General features: G+C 31.7%; 1 protein-coding gene across 1 annotated transcript; it reads left to right on the forward strand.

Annotated features, from left to right (window-relative positions):
* Positions 1–536: 536 nt before the first annotated feature.
* On the forward strand, positions 537–19,887 carry LOC133199171 (E3 ubiquitin-protein ligase TRIM45-like). The gene is made up of 5 exons (XM_061335027.1): positions 537–596; positions 864–935; positions 12,087–12,169; positions 16,229–16,544; positions 18,021–19,887. The coding sequence occupies exons 3-5, from the start codon at positions 12,162–12,164 to the stop codon at positions 18,702–18,704; spliced, it is 1,008 nt and encodes a 335-aa protein (XP_061191011.1). The 5' UTR covers positions 537–596; positions 864–935; positions 12,087–12,161; the 3' UTR covers positions 18,705–19,887.
* The last annotated feature ends 1,481 nt before the right edge of the window (positions 19,888–21,368 follow it).

Raw genomic sequence — 21,368 nt, forward strand, 5'->3', positions numbered from 1 at the left:
TTTGAATGATAGAAACTTACTGGTTTATTGGGAATATTTCTATAGTATTAAATTGATAAAAAGTGATTTAAAAAAAAAATTATTTTTCAAAATATAATGTTCTTTGTCTAACATACGTCCTGTAATTATCTGAAGCCATATTTGCTTTGTTCCATCTAAAGAAAAATACATGGAAGATCTCTTGGACTGTTCTGCAATGTAAGTGAAATTGTGGCATAAAATGTTTTATTTTTATATGTATAACAATGCAGTGTATGTGATAATATGAAATATTTTAATTATTCTGATATTTTTACAGGGTTATAATTCATTCATTGTTTATGTAACAATTCCAAGTCAAACAGTTCAGTTATTATAATGTTTCTATTACAATCATTTCTCAAAGAGATAAATCATGAATATAAAGAAGTAATTCAATATTTTCAAAGTATAATATATTTCCAAATATTACATTTTTATAACCAAGGTTATTTTTTTATACTGAAATCTTTACACTTGATAAAAAGTAAAATATTATTGGTGACACGTTGATGTGAACCTCTGTCACTCATTGGCTCAATTACAACGTACACCTCCTGTTCAAATCCTTACTTAGGGTATGTGACATGATATTTTATTTTTATGTCCATATTATAATGAATGATATTTATCAGTAGTATGGTACATAATGAAAAGTAATATATATAAGTATCTCATATGTTGAATATCATGAAATTATTTGTTTCATTTACCATATTCAACAGATGTAAATGTGTAATTGGGATATAATTTTTAGAAATAAGACAGATAAAGTATTAGTATAATTTTTATTGTGAACTGTCTTATACTGCATTAACTGTCATTGTATTTATATATCTTTGTAGAACGGTACCTTTAAAGGAAGTTTCTTAATAAATGATTGAAGCCTTACTCATTCCTTGTTACAACATAAATAGGTAACTGTACTTTTTTTAAAGTTAAATTTCAAAAGTCATGTGCAAACTAAAGTTGTTTAATTTTCTGTATGAGTCAGAAATTATCTTTTATATTACATTTTAAGGGGATGAAGGACACATGGTCACATGACTTTGTTAAACTACGTCATAGTCTCCATTTATATAAGTGCAAAACGTGTAAAGCATCAGTTCTTGTATAAATTTTTGACAATTTTTTTTCTTTAATTACCATCTTATATTAAAAAAATAAAAAGTTTAACATTCTTGTAAACATTAACGAATTATGAAAAAAGATTGGTCCACTCCTCTGTTTCTTTAAACTGCGCGTCCAACAAGTCGGTGACGTCATACACGATCTGCTTAAGTACAGCAAGATCATACTCGGTGAATACAAGGGCGGTATTATTATGTAAAAACAGGTCATAATCAGTATAGAATGAAGTACTTTGAGAAACGGGGAACACAAAAATTATTTCTGCATGGCTGATGACGGAAATCTTAGGTATATCTTATTTGGCTTATTTAGCTTACGTGTGATGTCATAGTTGGTTTTTCCCGTACTTGAGAAATGTAAACATGACAAGTGTTTGTCCTGCTTATGTCGTCTTTAACGATGTCCTGTGATATTAAGGTCAGCTTCACCATTCGAAATTTTTACAGTTTATCAATAATTTGAAGGACTTGCATTTCAACGTAAATTTAAAAATATTGAATGATAGGATTTTTTGTAAATTACGTTTTTTATACGCCCGTCTTTAGAATGAATTTGGTGAAAAGTAATTAAAACTTATTTGATATTGTATGATAAATTAATTTGATATTGTATAATAAACTAATTTGATATTGTATAATATAATTAAAACTAATTATACTTGGGGGGGGGGGGGGATATTGGAATCAGCATGCCCGTTGTTCGTATGAATTGCAGCTTAAAACCAATCTAACATTAAATCTAAAAAAAAATCAAGAATTTAAAAAAAAAATGTTTTAATTATGGTAGATAGTCCCTACAAATCTAAGAGTAATGCAGGAACCTTATTAAAATTGTTGCATCAAGATTACACAAGTTTTTTGTTTCATTTTATAAATCTTTGTAACAAATTTAAAAAAAAAATCTTTGTTTTCAAATTTAATTTCAGAATGACATAAATATGCATTTTTATTGCACTACAAAGCAGATAGTATGTATAGATCCATTCATCTCTTGGTAGTAATGAGTGGACATGCATCCAGTTAAAGATTAATTAATAAGTTCAGTGTAGGGAGGCTAGCTGTCTTAATCATTTCTGTTAGAGGATCTCTGATCAAGCAGCTCTTATCTGTATCCTTTGGGAATTAGACAGCTGGAACTGCTTGTCAGTTTATACCATATGTCATTTTGATGGTCAGCCTTTATTTTTAATATTAATTTGAAATAGATTAAGTTGTTAAGACTAAATTGATATCGTGTAATATGATATTTTTATTTAATTTTTTGAAAATATCAACTAATTCAGAGCATCATGTCTCACAAATCTGAAAGCTGGGGGGGGGGGAGGGGGGGGGGTGCAGATGGGCATTTGTCAAACTCTAACACAACCAGTTGAGGATCTGTAATGTAATATTTGTTATAATTAATGCCTACACCACAGGAGATGTATAAATAAATATTATAAGGAATGGAAAAATCCTTGAAATTCTTGTATCAAGGTTGACATGATTTTCTTGCACTCTAAACTGTTTATGACAATTGAACAATATTTGACGGGCGTATCATGCTGTGGCAGGGCACTTTATTGTTGTTTAAGTTGTCTTAAAAAGTTTGTAATTTTCCCTATCCAGATGCAGTGTGATAGATGAAACTTGCCTTTTCGAATTTTAAACCCAATTCATACTCTGAAATATTTTAAAAGATACATGTTCACTTACATATTTTTTATATATAATTTAAAAATCCAATTATGGACAGAGTAATGAGCCCGGAAACATGGAGAATTAAAACTCCACTTAGATACTGTAGGGCATCATATTTGTCAATCAATATCTCTAAAATAAGGTAAGAAACCTAATGATATAAGTGCTTTAAGATATGTGGGACATACTTAATTAGAAATATACAAAATATGAAAAAAATTGAATGACAAGTATTTTTTCAGCTAAAGGTCCTTCTTCCCCTTAATTATGAATAGTATGGAAACATTGTCTAGGAGTGTGAAGATAGACTATCAACACTTCAGAAACTTGCATCATTTGAAACACATGTGGTGGATTTTCTCTATAATTAAGGTCAGGACAAAGGCTTTCTGTGATCTTGCTGCTTATACACAGGAATGTGCTAAAAAACAGTAACTGAACTGTTTCCTACAAGTTAGCAGAAATGTTTGCCGCAAGTTAGCAGCAAGGTTTCCATATTTGGAAAATGCAATGTCTGCTGCAGACCTCATTTGTATGGTAAAATGATTGCTGTAAGCTTGCTGCATACTCGCCGCAAACTTGCTGCAAACACAAAGGCTTTGAATAGGCTGTCAAGGTTTCTTTAGCTTCATTGCAGCAAGTTTACAGCAATATCTGTGCAGACTTGCAGCAAATGTTTGAAGGCAATATTTTTGGTAAGGGCAGGTAAGGGGATTTCTGAACTATGATCAACGCTAAATGAAAACACTGCTGTAAGTTTTATAAATTTAATAAAGTGATAATTAACCTTTGTAAATGATAACAAATAATAAATAATGATCAAAATTTAACAAAGAAAAAAAATTGCACAGGAATAAAAATTTTTTTATCAAAAATATAATTGAATCTGGTTAGTGAATAACAATAATCTCAATAAATAAATAAGATCTTTATGAAAATTTAATACAAAATGGGAGGAATGTGGAAAACCTATGAAAAATAATCTCTGTCCTTACAGGACCTCCATAGAAAAGAAAATGCTCAAAAGCTTTACTCTATAAAAATGTAAGTGATTTGGTATTTATAAGGAAAGTGAGCTACATCACCCTATATAGACTCTATCTATCAACACTCTAGAGTTGATCTAAAAATAATAATGCTAAGTCTGAGCTCTAAAAGTTACTGTCCCAGAAATAAACAACTCCAAAAATATAAATAAAGAAAAGTGGTTCTAGAAAATAAACCTGTTTTCAATATATTCCTATACCAGGCTGGACTTGGAAAGGGGAAATTTAAATTAACTAAATAAAACCTACATCCTAGCTTAACAAAAACCTAACAAGAAAAACGTGCAACTAAAGCTAACTAAGACCCCAAGTGCTGTTAAATCATAAGAGATTATTAGCACGATAAAAAGGTACTAAACAAATGAGTGCTTTTAAGGAAGCTCTAAACACTGCACACTAAAGAGTTCTACTTGTAGGGTAGTTTTATACAGTTAGAGTGATCTGCCCCTAGAAGTAAGATAGAAAAAATGGATATTTATAGTTAATTACACAATTTGTAATAGATTAAAATATTCGTAGCATTATATTAGACCAAGAATAAGTAATTGAATTCATTATTTCCATTAATTTCCCCCCAATGTTGGTAAACAACATTGATTTCTGTTCACCCATAGTCCATTGTCTCTGAACATTTTTCTTGCAGAAATAAGGCAGGTACCCTATGTTGAAAATGAATTAAATGGTCTCAATATGCACACCTTTGTATGAAATATTTTTCTCTAAGACCAAAAAGCACTTTTTGTTAGTGTTTAGAGCTTCCTTAAACCAGGGGTTTTTATTAACAATGTAAAGAGGAAATAACCATTAGGTCTGTTCCCCAACCTAAGTGAAGTAAACTACACGAACACGGCTTTAAATACCCTAGCTAGACCCCAAAATAAAGCCATTAAACACAAAGATCCTATAGCTAACTTAACCAATCAGAACAGAGCTATCAAAGACTGCCAACATGGATGACACTTCCTGCTTTTAAGTAAAATAAGTAAAACATGTAGAATGTCAACACATGACCTAACTTATAAAAGATAGATAATTAGAAAGGCGTTCCACGTAAGTAACAACTGAAAACGTAAGGTAAATGGAATTATCATACTGAAATACCAACAAATACGTCTAATATATAATCTACATAACGAAGGCTATGAAATAAAAATTTAAACCACTAAAAGTGCATGAATATTTTCACATCCTCTAAAAAAAAAAATAGTCTATAAATTGTATGTATGCTTAAAAATATTAATTGCTGGGGAAAAAAAACGAAAAAGAGCGATGAAATATTGATACGATAGATTTCTTATGGTAGCTTAGCTGTGTTAAAAATGTGAGATTGGGTACGTTCAGCACATGTTAATTCGAACATAAAATTATTCTGATTTAATAATATTATAATCATGATAATATTTCTTTTAAGACATCGTCAAAATATATTTTAAATACCATTGCTTCTTTTTCAGATGCAAATCATTATTCAAAATATATTTTTTTAAAAAAAGATAGTCATTCAAAGACAGTTTTAGAACCAATGCCCTTAAAAGAAAACATAGTTTTCAAGTCAATTTTCAACAGAGAAAATTTATGTGAAAGTCGATGATTACTGCTGAATGTCAGTTTTAATTCCTGTACATGTTCAAAAGAAGTCAACTCCATGAAGCAGAGCTTTGAAATTTTCCGTTTTTGACATCCTCTGCAATACCATTCGATAGTTCATGGACAGACTTTAGCGACGTCTTTCGTAAAAAATTACAAATCTTGATTGTTTTTCTCGTCTCTCAACAAATAACATTAACCCATTCTATGATAAACAACTTGTGACAAGTGCATTTGAGGTGTCAACTGTCAACTGAATCATTCAGTTTACATTATCTAACTATTTATGAAATCTTCGATTTGATTGATGCTTCTTAATGAGAGAAGCAAGCCATAAAATATCGAATGAAATTGGCCAGAGGTCTCACGACAGTGTGTTGACTCAGAACCACTGGCATTATGAGGCTGAACGAGTAATAATATACTTCCAAAGGAAGAATTCACAACCATTACAAGAAACTCATGATTTTGTCTGATGAAATTTCATCGTAAGCTTACTCTCATCTACAGCACTAAAGGATTAAAAGTTCTGGTTAGCGAGGCTGGTTTAATAATGTTAAAACACCCCACAGTGTATTTTTCATGTATTATCTATTTGATAAACGGATTTCCTCCTGTATTTTTAAAATGTGAAGAAAATCCCATCATGCAGTAATGTTCGTATTGCCGAAAATTAGAGGAACAATCTCCTTTTAGCGTAACAGTTACTGTATAAAGGAAGTGTGTTTAACCTGTTTAAGGAAGCTCTATACACTGATCGAAAATGTTTTTGGCCGTTGAGAAACTTTAAACATAGGAGGGTTTTCCATAAAGTTTTTGGACAATGACGTTCTTGTCAAAATAAATGGTCTTATATATACTTGTTGTATACCAAAATATTTGTTATGAAAATTCAATTCGGAATATTTTGTTTTTGATTGTATGAACTTAAATTTTTTTTGTAAAAATTGTGATCTTTAAGTAATGGATGTATGACGAATACTGTTCTATATGTAAAATTATCAGACTGTTTGAGGCCCTTAAGGAATATAGAATTGTAGGAGGCATATATATATCTTACTTGAAACATTCCTGTGACATCATGCCTTTGTTCTTGCAGTGTAATAATTTACCTGTTATCTGATAATAATAATTACCAGTCCAATAATATATTATCGGACAGCAATGATAATAAAATGGGACAGTATTTAAAAAAAACCCCAAAATGTAGAGAGATATCAAGGTTTAATATATCATTAGGTCACCTGAGTTACTCAGGTGACCTATATTGCTATCCGTTCTCGTCAGTCGTGCGTCGTGTGTTAACATTTGAACATTTTTAGCTTCTTCTCTGAAACCGCTTAACCAATTTCAACCAAATTTGGCATATAGCATTTATGGGTGAAGGGGAACAAAAATTGTGAATTTCATGATCCCTGCCCCCTTGGGGCCTGAGGGGTGGGGCTAAAACCACCAAAATTAGTGCAATCTTTAAAAATCTTCTTCTTTACTCATTGACAGCAAGCAGTCAAACTGTTGGCATGATTGTAACAAGCATTGAGCCATCTACCAAAATTGTGAAATTCATGGCCCCAGGGTCAGGGGTTCTAGTGCTAGGGCGGGGCTATATAGATCATATAGTGAAAGTGCATTATTTCTTTGAAAATCTTCTTCTCTGCTCCTGGGTATTAAATAAACTAACTAAGTAGATAGTTATGAAGAGCAAGGGTGCCTCTTCCAAAATTGTGAAATTCATGGCCCCTGGTTCAGGGGTTCTGGTGTTAGGGCTGGGCTCAATCTAATTAAAATTAGATGTTCCGAATCCGCTGTACCGCTTCTCAAACATCTAACAACATCCCATTAGGGGTCACGTCAGAGCGACCTTTTGATTACCCAATGGAATTGCCGTCTCTGAAATCTTGGCTTATAGTTCGGATGTTTTTTTTTTTTTACTGCCGAACCTAAACGCCCGAGGGGTTTTGTAGTAAAAAAAAATATGCATGGTAAAGACCATGCTATATATGAATGTGACGTGCAGGATACGTATAGATGTAGTTTGTGCATTTTCGTTTGCATTATTCAGGTAAGAATGCCAGATTGGCGGACAATACGTTCAATTTATACCAAAATTACTTTAATTCAATGTAAAATAGTGTACTGAGCATCAATAATGTAAAGATGTAGCCGTGGAACTAACTTTAGAATCTTATACAGAAGGTTGAATCTGATTGGCCAAAATTTTTATGTTTATTCTTAATTGAAAGGTCGCTCTGATGTGACCCCTAATGGGATGTTGTTAGATGTTTGAGAAGCGGTAGCAGATTCGGAACATCTAATTTTAATTAGATTGGGCTGGGCTCTATTGATTATATCGTGAAAATGCATTAATTCTATGAAAATCCTCTTTGCTTCTGGGTATTAAATAAAGTAACTAAGTACATAGTTATGAAGAGCAAGAGTGTTTCTTCCAAAATTGTGAATTTCATGGCCCCTGGGTCAGGGGTTCTGGTGTTAGGGTGGGGCTCTATTGATTATATAGTAGAATTGTGTTAATTCTTTGAAAACGTTTTTCTCTGCTCCTGGGTATTAAATAAACTATATAAGAACATAGTTATGGTTAGCATGGCTGCCTTTTCAGAAAATGTGAATTTCATGGCCCCAGGGTCAGGGGTTCTGGTGTTAGGGCTGGGCTCTATTGATTATGTAGTAAAATTGCATTAATTCTTTGAAAATCTTCTTCTCTGCTCCTGGTTATTAAATAAACTAAGTACATAGTTATGATGAGCATGGCTGCCTCCGCAGAAATTATGAATTTCATCGCCCCTGGGTCAGGGGTTCTATTGATTATATAGGAAAAAGGCATGAATTCTTTCAAAATATTCTTCTCTGCTCCTGGGTATTTTTCAAGCAAAGGAAGTGCATGGTTATGATAAGGAAGTATGTCTCTTCCAGAATTGTAAAATTCATGGCCCCAGGGTCAGGGGTTTTGGTGAGGGCGGAAGGGGGGGGGGGGGAGATCTATTGATTATATAGTGAAAATGCATAATTTCTTTTAAAATATTTTTTCTACTACTGGTTATAAAGTAAAGAAACAAGTGTATAGTTATAATGAGAAAGGGTGCTTCGTGGCCAATGGGTCAGATGTTCTGTTGTAAGGATGGAGCTTTATTTATTTAATAATATGGTGAAAATGCATTTCTTTGAAAATCTTCTATGCTTCTGGGGATGTTCAAGGCAAACAGAGTAAAAGTTTTAATATTCAAGGGTATTTTTACCAGAATTTTGAACACCTGGACCATTTAGTCAAGTGTTCTGGTCCAGGGCTCTATTAACTTGTATTCTGCTGAGCAAAGTTAATCCCCTTTGCCATTCACCTTTGATAATTAATCAAATGTAAATAATGTATTTGAAAGCTTAATAGAATAAGAGAATTATGCAAGAAAATTTATTGTATAATACAAAAGTACTTTCATAGTTTTAATGACTTGGAAATAATAAATGAATAAAAATGAGACAAAAATAACTTATCTTTTTAAATGTTCTTCAAAGGCCAAGAGAGGCCATTATGAGAAGCCCAGCTAGCACAAAAACATTTTTAAAATGTTTTAAAAACATTTTCAAAATGTTACAAAAACATTTTCAAAAATGTTTTAATCACGTGATTTTGTATGGTTTTTTAAACGTTTTTAAAACATTTTAGCACAATGTTTCAGCAAATGTTATTAGAACATTTTATTAAAATGTTACGAAAACATTTTTAAAAAATGTTCTAATCACGTGATTTTGTATGGTTTTTTAAACGTTTTTAAAACATTTTAGCAAAATGTTTCAGCAAATGTTATCAGAACATTTTCCTTAAATGTTACTAAAACATTTTCGAAAATGTTTTATTCACATGATTTTGTATGGTTTTTAAAACGTTTTTAAAACATTTTACCCAAATGTTGCAATGACATTTCTTTCCTGAAATGTCACTTTACGTTTTCATTAAATGATATCAACATCAATTTGTATGACTTTAAAATGGCTTTTCATACATTTCATCTTAATTATAACTCTCACAGAATTAATCACAACTGAATGAATTCACTTTTTACAAATTTTAATACAAATCCTTATTTAATATGAAAAACATATTATAGTTCCATTTCCGGTACAAGTTCTGAGTTATTCTGTTTTAACCCAACAGGTATTTTTAAAGAATAAAAATCCATTCTCTGAATTTAAAAAACAACAGAATCACATAAATCCTTCACACAAAAAAGAATAAACAGGCCTAGATCACTGTTATCATTTACGATCCCGCAAAAAACATGTATCTACATGTACATGTGTAAGTTCCACAGTGCGGCGGATCTATTATATAAATGGAATCGCACACATTGATCAAGTTCACAAGAAGTCTGTCCTGAATTGAATCAAGAAGCTCTTCTTCTGTAAAGCAGAACCTGTAAACATAGAGACAAAAGTGTTTAAGCCATCCGTCTAGCTACATCAGATCTTTAAATGATGAAAATATACAAGAACATTTTTTAAATCTTAAAATCACAAAAAATTTTCCCATTTACATTTGTAAAAAGAATTAGAGTTGCTGCATGTTCATAACTAAAACACAATAATATTATTAAAGAGCAATTATATTTACGTACCAAAGAATTGCTTTTATCAGCTAGTGGCGGTTCTTCCAAATGTGGCAATTTGAATGAAATTCAAGTCTGTTGATGGAACTGTCATCTAACTGCAATATGATTTCATGTTTCAGTATTAAGATATAAAGAGTTGTGATCAACATAAGACAAGGAGGTATATTTGTTGTTGCCTAAAGTAATCAGTTCAAATGCATAATAGCTTTGTTTTGCTACACATATGCATACAAAAATACAATGATGTACTGGTAACAGAAAAGTCACTTATAAAAATTATCTTTTGAAATCTCTGATGAAATTATACTCACAAGGCAGGTGTTAATAATCCAGCTCTAATTCCTCTGGCTTATATGATGCAAAAATCTTGTTTGAAAATCAGCAACAAGTAAATGCGCACATCCTGTTTACCAGAATTCAAATTTTGGCCTAGATAAGCTGCAATCCACTGAACACTCTAACACGCTACCCAGCAGGAGAATTGCATAACAAGGTTATCATGACACTGAAACTGACCAGTGAGGCCACTCCTAATCTGCTGCCTTGGCGTGTAGGAAATATGATGCAAACAGACGAGATCGTCAAATATCAGGCTGTGTTAATCATTGTAACAGTTTGCTTATTATTTTGTTTTCTTTTTTAAACTAAAGTATCTTTAGTTTATTCAGTGAACTTTATATTGATTACATGTCTGTCAACTCAATAAGAATTTTTTAAAAAAGGAAAGAAAAATACAGGGATAATGTTTTTGGAACATTTTTAAAAACAATTCTTCATTTAATCTCAATCCTCTCTGGATATTCTATATATATTTTTTTTTCAGAAACTTTCTCGGGAAAAATTGAATATTTTTAAAACATTTTAAAAATTACATTACAAAATATTGCATCAATGCTAAATAAAATGTTTTAGTCTTTGAAAGGATAAACGTTATAGTCAATGTTCTAAAAACATTTTTACAACATACTTTGAAAATAAACAAATGCATTGATAACAATATTTTGAAAATGTTTCTATAGAATGTTGCATAAATTATAAATAAAATGTTTCAGTTGTAGGAGGAGAAAACGTTTTGTTCAATGTTTTAAAAACATTTTCACGACCAACACTGAAACATTTAAATATTAAACTATAAGCAATATTAAGAATGTTTTAAAAACATTTTGACAACGTTCCTTCGAAATGTTTAAGAAACGTAACATTACTATGTTTCATATATATAGAAGAGGAATGTTTTATTTCATGTTTTAAAAACATTTTTATAACGTAATATGAAACTGTTTAATATATGCAAACAAGACATACCTTTGGAATCATTTTTAAAACGTTTCAAAAACATTTTTTAAAATGTTCCTTAAAGATTTTACTTTAACCTTTTTGAAAACATTGTAAAAATACTTTTAAAATGTTACAATGGGAAAGAAAAATGTTTTTAAAACATTTTAAAAATGTTTACTCTGAAATGTTTTGAAAAAACTTTTTTATAGCTGCAATAAAATGTTTTGAAAATGTTTTGTGCTACCTGGGAGTAATAATATGGGTTTAAATAATAGACATTTTGTGAATAGTCTGCATGGGAATAGTGATAAATGGAGGGGGGGGGGGGGAGATAGATACTAGACCAATTATTTTGTTGATGCTAATCATACTATTTTTTTTGCTTTTGGCCAACAAAGCTTCATTTATCAGTTTATGGATCCTTTAAATTGTTGTATTGTACTCCGTTGACCGTTAAGGCCGTTGGGCCTCTTGTTGTTTAAATGCTGTCCGATTTTTGTTATCACTGCTGTCAGACTAGGTCGCAGATAGTGTGCACGGCCCAGGGTTAAAATGCCATAAACTTTGAGATAAAGTTTTCGGATTAAAATTATTATTTGCTTAATAAAAATTAAGTGTAACACAAATAAACGGCTATCGTGATAATTAACAGTGAAATAACGTAATTAAGTACAAAAAAGATCTATGATATGGACAGTAAAAATCATTTAATGTTTATATTGTAGGAAGTTCAACTGGAAGTTCGTTTATATTCCGGTCTGATGATTACATGTACCAAGACAGAAAGGCCAATATAAATCATGTTTGGGTAATTAACTCTTCATTAAATATAAAATTCTCTACAAAAGTAAAGTTTGAGAATAGAAAATCTGTTATATTTATCCCCTTTTTAGGTCACCTGAGTCACTCAGGTGACCTATTGCTATCTGTTTTCGTCTGTCGTCGTGCGTCGTTCGTCGTGCGTTAACTTAAACATTTTTAGCTTCTTCTCTAAAACCACTGAACCAATTTCAACCAAAAAATTTGGTATATAGCATTTATGGATGAGGGGTGGGGCTTTGAAAATCTTCTTCTCTGCTCCTGGGTATTAAATAAACTAACTAAGTAGATAGTTATGAAGAGCAAGGGTGCGTCTTCCAAAGTTGTGAATTTCATGGCCCCAGGGTCAGGGGTTCTGATGTTAGGGTGGGGCTCTATTGATTATATCGTGAAAATGCATTATTTCTTTGAAAATCTTCTTCTCTGCTCCTGGGTATTAAATAAACTAACTTAGTGTATAGTTATGGAGAGTAAGAGTGCCTCTTCCAAAATTGTGAATTTCATGGCCCCAGGGTCATGGGTTCTGGTGCTAGGGTGGGGCTATATAGATCATAGAGTGAAGGTGCATTATTTCTTTGAAAATCTTCTTCTCTGCTCCTGGGTATTAAATAAACTAAGTACATAGTTATGATGAGCAAGAGTGCCTCTTCAGAAATTGTGAATTTCATGGCCCCTTGATCAGGGGTTCTGGTGTTAGGGCGGGGCTCTATTGATTATATAGTGAAATTGCATCAATTCTTTGAAAATCTTCTTCTCTGCTCCTGGGTATTATTTAAACAAAAGGAAGTGCATGGTTATGATAAGCAAGAATACCTCTTCCAAAATTGTTAAATTCATGTCCCCAGGGTCAGGGGTTCTGGTGAAAGAGGTGGGGTGGGGCTATATTGATTATATAGTGAAAATTCATTATTTCTTTCATTTTTTTCTACTACTGGTTATAAAGCAAAGAAACAAGTGTATAATTATGATGAGCAAGGATGCTTTTGCAAAATTTTAAAACTTGTGGTCCCCGGGGTTCTGTTGTGTATGTAAGGGGGGGGGGGCTCTTCTGATAATATAGTTAAAATGGGTGAATTCTTTGAAAATCTTCAACTACATGTAATTGCATAGTTATGGTGATGAGGGTACCTCTTCCAAATTTGTAAATTTCATGACCCTGGGCCATGGGTTCTGGTGTTAGGGTAGGGCTGTGTTAAATAGTGAAAATGCATTATTTCTTTGAAGACCTTCTCTGCTCCTGGGCATATTGGAGGCAAACAGAGTAAAATGTTTTAATAAGCAAGGGTATTTTTACTAGAATTTTGAACATCTGGACCATTTATTCAAGTGTTCTGGTCCTGGCCAGGGTTCTATTAATTTGTATTCTACGGAGTGAAGTTATTCCCCTTTGCCATTCTCCTTTGATAATTAATCACTGTAGATAATGTATTTGAAAGGTAAATAGAATAAGAGAATTATGCAAGAACATTTATTATATAATACAAAAAGTACTTTCTTAGTCTAAATAATCAGGTAGACTTGGAAATAATACATGAATAAAAATGAAACAAAAATAACTTCTTTTTTTTTTTTAAATGTTCTTCAAAGGCCAATTGAGGTCAATGTTAGAGGTATTTTGACATTTTGTTAAAAGTCTGCATGGTAATAGTGAGAAATGGGGGACAGATAGATAGATACTAGAACAATTATTTTTTTTATCTTAATCGTACTATTTTTCTTGCTTTTTTTGCAACAAAGCTTCATTTATCAGTTTATGGACCCTCTAAATTGATGTATTCAGGTGACCGTTAAGGCCCATGGGCGCCTCTTGATATTGGTAGCACTCACTTTACATCAGCTTGAAAAATGATCTTCTGCTTCATACTCTTTTGTTATCTCTGATTATTTGTCAATATCAAATATATTTTTTTAAAAATATGTTAAAAAAAAAAATTATTTTTCCCCGTCAATTTCATTCCATTGTTTTACTTTTAAATTGGACATTCCACTTTTTCCGTTTGAATTCCCTACTTCAGCCTTGACATTTACAACTTAAAAGTTGGAAATACGAACATTAAAGTTGGAAATATCAACTTTATTTTGGCTTTTATAACTTAAGTTTTGGCTTTTCCAACTTTAATCTTGGCTTTTTAAACTTGGAATTGTGATGACTTTTTAGCAGACGTCTTGCTACTTTACAATTATTGGGAAAGAAATGATTTACAAAAGGAAGATTTTAAAAATTCGAAAAAGATTTGTCAATCCTGCAAAATTACAAATATGGTTGAATTGATAGAAATGCAATTCTGACATAACAACAAGGAACACATTAAACGAAAATGATAACAAATATTCTTCAGCGTTTGAGGTTGTTCTCATAGTCTGCACAAGTGTGTTGATGAAAGCAAAGGAAGTCTTTGGTGAATAAAACGTAAAAGAATGTAAAAAAGAGTAAAAGTTGGGTAGAAAAATTATGCTGGAGCTAATGCTTTTGAACGGGAAAACCCCAAAGCAATTTTTAGGAGGAAAATAGTACAAATAGCTATACAATTTCATACTGTACACATCTGACGATAGGATCTTTACAATCAACAGAATTAGCTTAATTTCCATTAAGGTAAGTATATGCAACAGGTTTTATTGAATAGATAAACTATAGTTGAGTAGACTGTTTCCACCCTAGAACCCCCCCCCCCCCCCCCCGAAATAAAACAGCATAACATTCAATTTAAAAAAAATTCCTGCAACCTCAAACATGATTGACACAATGAATCAGGGAAACCGGTAATGAACTTTTGTACTGAACGAACATTTAGAATTATAAGATTTGATTTAGAGCAGTAAAAAGTAAAACAGAAAAAATTAAAATTAAACTTCTGTGTTCAACTTTAATGTTGGAAGAGCTGAGAGACAGTTGAAGATTATATGGTGGAATTCTTTAAAAACTCATAAGAAGAATAGCAGGGCTGAGATTAGTCATGGACTGATATAGAATCATTTCTGTATATGGAATGTATTTTTTCAAGGATGAAGCACAACAGAATATCAGACTTAAATGGGAAATTATATATATATATATATATATATATATATATATATATATATATATATATATATATATATATATATATATATATATATATATATATATATATGTATATATATACACACACACACACATATATATATATATATATATATATATATATATATATATATATATATATATATATATATATATATATATATATATATATATATATATATATATATATATATTTAATAACCATTGCAAAAATATTGCTATTATATTTTATAATCATTGCAGAATTTGTAACTACAAAAATGTAGGGAAAGTAATAAAATTACCAATTATGAATACTAGATTTGTGTTTATTTAGTTATATCGCATGTATCAGCTGTATGTTAGGTGACTTGTATAAAAAATAGATTTGTAAGGATGAGTGTTGAAAATAACGCGAGTGCAAGGGCACCCAGATGCATTTTGCTATAAAAATTGATACAGATTAAAAGAGGTTTACGTCATTTACCTGGAAAGTGCTGGGAACTAGTTTGTTCTGTTTGGGAAAGACTTGTAAAGACTCGCAATTTTATTGAGAATGCGTGAAATAGCCCCCCCCCCCTCCCCTCCAATTAAAAAAAACTACTTGATTCTATTCTACATCGTATTGAATTTAAAAAAACTTTTCCCAGCACTTTTTAGAATATCCGTGATGTAAGCAATTGATATTTCACATATCAGCTTAAACAGTATTGTTTATGTCTTGCACTTTTAAGGTTTATTAAGAATATCATCAGATAAGCGATTTCTGCTGACGCTGTGCAGCTTTATAAGCGTTTGATTAATTGATTAAATACATAATTTTCTTTAAGAAATGTTTTGTTGTCAGTTTTATTGATTTGACTGACAATGGTTTTGTGAAATTATCAATCTAACTACTCCTCATGATCACTTGTGCTTCGTCTTACTGGCGAATATTTCTCAGTGTTTTGTAAGTACTAGATGTTGGAATGTAATTTACTAATAGCTTTACAATTCATATTGCAGTTACCAACATAAGAGAACTAAACAAGTAAGTGCCTTTGCACAACATTATATTGAGTGTGCAAACTGTGAGGAACAACCTGCTCAGTATCTTTGCAAGACATGCCCTGGAAATCTCTGTGTAGATTGTAAAAGGGATCATATGAGAAGAAAGATTAGTAAAAACCATACCGTCGTGCCACTGACTGCCGATGAAACAAGAAAATTAATATTTCCTAACTGTGTTGAACACAAAGAGAGGAAGCTTGAATGTTACTGCACTGTTTGCAAAGCGCCAGTATGCATGGAATGTATGATGGGAGCACATAATGGTCACAAGGTACAGAATAGTTATTTCCTAAGAGATGAAGTAAAACGTACATGCGTTTGTTTCTCTAATATAGTTTGAAAAAAACATCTAAAACGAAAATTACTACCTTTGATCTAATTTGGATTAAAAAAGGTTAATTCTATCAATGAAAATTAAATAACTCATCAAACAATAATAGATTTTGTATGTTTTATCTATAAAATGCATTTACATATTCGCACTTGATGTTGTTTGGTGATTATTAAATTTCATTTTAATTCAATTATACATTATTTATTCATCAAATGCATACTATATTTAACATACACGATGGGTGATCAAAAAGTTCGCGAACTATCTTTATTTATACAAAATCACACTTCATATCAGAATGAAATTTGGCACACATATAGTGATACACATGTTCTATAAATAGCAGATGTTATATAATGTTTTTCTCCGTGTTTGTGAGGTCACATTGTGAAAATGACGTCAATATGTAGGTAACTTGTGACAAAAAATATTCGACCAACGAACGCCTGTAAAGTTTAACGTATATCTCAAAAATTCATCTGCAGTAGAATATGATAATTTGTACAAGGTTAATGAAGACAAAAGGCTAACCAGAAGTTCAATCATTAATTGGATTGATTGTTTTAGTGAGGGCAGGGAGATGGTTAAGAATGATATTTGTTCTGTTGCCCAACAAAGGCAAGCCGGTAAAAGATGTGTCCTTAGTTGAACAATTTCTTTTGAAAGATCGCCAAGTTATAACTAGAAAAATAGTTGAATGTCTGAATAATAATACAATTATTAAATCCCTGAAATATCGTTTACTTTGGACTTTAAGCATATGAGATATGAAAAAAAGAAGGCGCCCTTACTTTTTCCACATTTGATAAAGGACGCTCCCGAGACAGACGAGTCGGGTTGTGATGGTCACCATGCTAATTCTGGGAAGGGATATCCTTATCCACCCATCCTTTTGCCGAGATTTGGCCATTTCTAACAGATTGTCTGTTTTTGTTATAAAGAATAACTTGCATGGTTAGAAATATAAGACTTTGAAAAATCTCTTAGCTTCTGTTAACAAACCGCTACGGAGCATGTCACGTGACTGCCTGGATCACGTAATTCGCGCATGGGCAGAACAATGACAGAGGTGCATTTAGATCGGAGAGGACTACTTTAAAAAATAATGAACACTGAAACCTCATTTTATTTCTTTTAAGGAAGTTACTCAATTAGTTCGCGAACTTTTTGATCACCCCTCTTGTGTAATAATAAATAACGATAAATTAAATGAATTTGATTAAAAAAAAATTCTAAGAATGGAAGTCCTGAACGATAAATTGTTGCATTACATGCACTGTTTGAAAATAATCTATGCATTGAGATCTATGGAAAAAATAAATGTGTTGATCAGATTGTTCTTGATTAAATATATCCTTATTTGCCTCTCACTTGACATACGTGTACTAAATATAAATGATCTTCTGTAATAAGGTAGATAATCTCGAGATGGTCTTTGAAAAGATTCGACACTACAGAGAGAAAGCAAAAGAAGAAGTTGAATCACTTCTGCCATGTTATCAACGTATGTTACTCGAAGAAGAAAAAAAGAAAACGGAATTAAACAACAACACGGATATCATTCAGAAACAAATAGAGAAACATGCCGACAGAATTGTACAGACAGTTATGAAAATCAAAACTAAAGCCATAAAAAACTTAGAGTGTGACAAACAGGACGCTTTAAAAAGAATGAAAACGACACAAAAAATCTTATATGACAGAACTGAGTGTTTGAAACAAATTTATGCTGATATCAAATCCAGATTAACCACTAAAATTGGAGTGGAACATTTTCAGGAAGAAAAACTATCTTCAATTCGGGAAATGCACACTTTTCCAGACAGGTACACTGTCAGTGTTAAGAATTTAACGCCAGGAAACATAGACATTATATCCAGAATTTTTGGAGATATCGAACATTTTGTGGAGGTTAATGCTAAAGGAAATTATAAGCAAAAGATAAGAATTACGGAAGAGGAAGCTAAGAAGTGTGCGTTGTTCGGAATTCATAAAAAGTGCGAAAAAAGCTTGGAATGTGAAGACTCAAACAAACATGGAAAATACACAAGGGAAAAAGGGTCATTTGGATATAGATCTAGAACGATGTCCTTTTAAATTCAGCAGAGCTGCAACCATAGATCCATTGTGCTACTCTCTACGAGCAATTTGTCGAGCAATTCGTAGACATTATTAGAAATGCGCTCTACCCTGCTGGTTTCTATGACTTTAGAACGTCCCGTTAGTGAGAGAGTCTTGGATTTAAGAAGTGCTGCCTGGTAAAGAAACAAAACTACGGAAATTCCATTCGTAAGGGGTTGGTGTAAATATTGTTTCCAATGATATTTTGGGAGTGAAAAATGTTGATGCAGAAAGTAGACCTTTAGTATAACATTACTTTATTACGGCAATGCAAATTTTATTCAAGCATTGTTTTTGAATTCAACTCATTTCTAGTGATCAAAATATTAAACTCTAAAAACACTAGGGATGTGATCAGGTCCCATGGAGAAGTAAGCATCCCCTATTGACTGGTCACACCCTCCGTGTGTCTTTGTCATATTCAGACAAATGAAAAAATCTATAGACAATTTAAAAAAAATGGCCTAAGAATTTGCGTAAAAAAGTCAGTCAGAAGATACTTTTGCTGAGGAGGTCATTGTAACGACCATAGAATTTGCGAAATTTTGACTTTAAAAGAAACTGTTGATGTTTGTTGCAGCTTATAAGGAAAATAAGTTGCCAAAGTCACTATGTACGTTAAAAGATTTATTGAATTCAAAAGCTGTAACACATAAAGTTTAATTTGGACAGAAGATTGGTTTGTCAATATGATGTACACTAGGCAAAATTGCTTATCCAAAAATGATCAATTATCAACCAGAGGCAGGCTACTGACAGATAACTTGATGTTACAGAGATTTCAAAAACCTTCTTTTAAAGTCAGCATTTCGTAAATTTTATGGCCGTTATTATGACTTCGTTAGCAAATGTAACCTGTCATTGGGTCGTACATGTATTCTGGCTTGTTTCACAACAATTGTTACGCCTTTGTTTTTTTTTTTAATGAATTTGACTGTGGTATGTTCTGTCTTCATCACGGCGGGTGTGATCGGTCAATAGGGATGCTTTCTTATCCAAGGCACCAGATCTCACTTCTGGAATTTCCAAGGATCCGTGTTTTGTGCCCTTTTTACATGTTTGTATTGTTTGTAGATTTTTTGAGATTGATCCCTGTTCCTTATCTTTACCTTTATCATTGTTATTCTCGTTTGGTAATTAAACATTTGTCTAATCGGCATTAGTTATATACCATATGTCATTTTTACAATACAGTGGAATTATCAAATGTATTAGTGTCGTGACTAAGTACTTAAAATAAAAAAAACTGTTTTCTTAAAAATCAAATTACTTCCTTGCCCTGCGCTCTATATCGCTGGTGATTGTTTTTTGGTTGGTGATTGTGGTAAGTGAGTTGCAACAGAAGCAGTTCAATTTTCAATTCTTTATTCACTCAAAACCAGATCACTGGTACAAGAGGTACATATACACATATATATAAACAAAAATTACAGTCAAGGGTAAAAAAATAGACAAGTATATAAAGAAAAAAGAAAAGAAAGTAAACATATAATCGGTTATATATATGGAGGATTCAAGAAGGACAGACAGTTTTGAAGATTTTCTTAATAAATTTTGACAATGATTTTTGTATTTCTACATTATTTGTGTTACGATTTTTTCAATATCTATTTTGGCGAAATATTTTTCTGTCATTCGAAAATAACTTGCATTCCATAACGTAATGAAATTCATCACCAATAGTTTTACAATCACAAATGGTACATTTTCTTAAATTTCTATCAATATTATTCCATCTGCCTGTTTCAATTGGCAAATGATGATTACACGTTCGTAGTTTTGTAAGTGTAACTCAAATCTTTTGGTAAATTCAGCAAATAATTTTCGAAACCAAAGTTTGTTTTAAAAATTCTATAATTAATACACTTGGTGAACTATCAACAGTGCTTCTCCATTCTTGTTCAAATTGATTTTTTAGGGTATCTTTAATAATTGACTTAAGCCAGTTAAAACAATGAAATGTTTGACTTGTCCATATATAAGACAATCCACAAGAATTAAACACATCTTGTACACATTTTATCCATGGATGTACAAACGACACATAAATCACATTTGTAAGCTTACTTTCATGGGTTGTTAAAATTTTTGCCCAGTGCATAACCATTTTTAATTTTATAAATAATGACAGTGGATATCTACCTGTTTCTCCATACACCATACAATTTGGGGTTCTAGATTTAGAGTTAAGAATAAATTTCAGAAATTTTAGGTGTACTTTTTCTATTATGTTTAAATTTTCATATCCCCAGACTGCACAAGAATAAAGTAAAATTGGGTTGATGACTTTATCAAACAAGTCTAGCTGACAATTAATTGGTAAATTAGAATAGCGAATTTTACGTAAGACTCCATACATTGCTTTTGAAGCTTATTCTGCTAATTTTTTTTTTTTTGGCATTATTAAACTTTTTACTTCTTGACAGGAATAAACCCAAGTAACAGAATTCTCTCACATTTTCAATAGCCACACCATTATATAAAAATTTACGTTGTGCCATCGGACCTTCAGAAAATATAAGGACTTTTGTTTTGGCTCTGTTAACACGGAGTTTCCACAAATCACAGTATTCAGCAAACACATCAAGAGACTTTTGTAAATCAGAAGCAGATTCGGACATTAACACCGTATCATCAGCA

Source organism: Saccostrea echinata, unplaced genomic scaffold (genome assembly GCF_033153115.1).
Source record: "Saccostrea echinata isolate AGI-Se365-2 ecotype Australia unplaced genomic scaffold, CSIRO_AGI_Sech_v1 ptg000033l, whole genome shotgun sequence".
Lineage (NCBI taxonomy): Eukaryota > Metazoa > Mollusca > Bivalvia > Ostreida > Ostreidae > Saccostrea > Saccostrea echinata.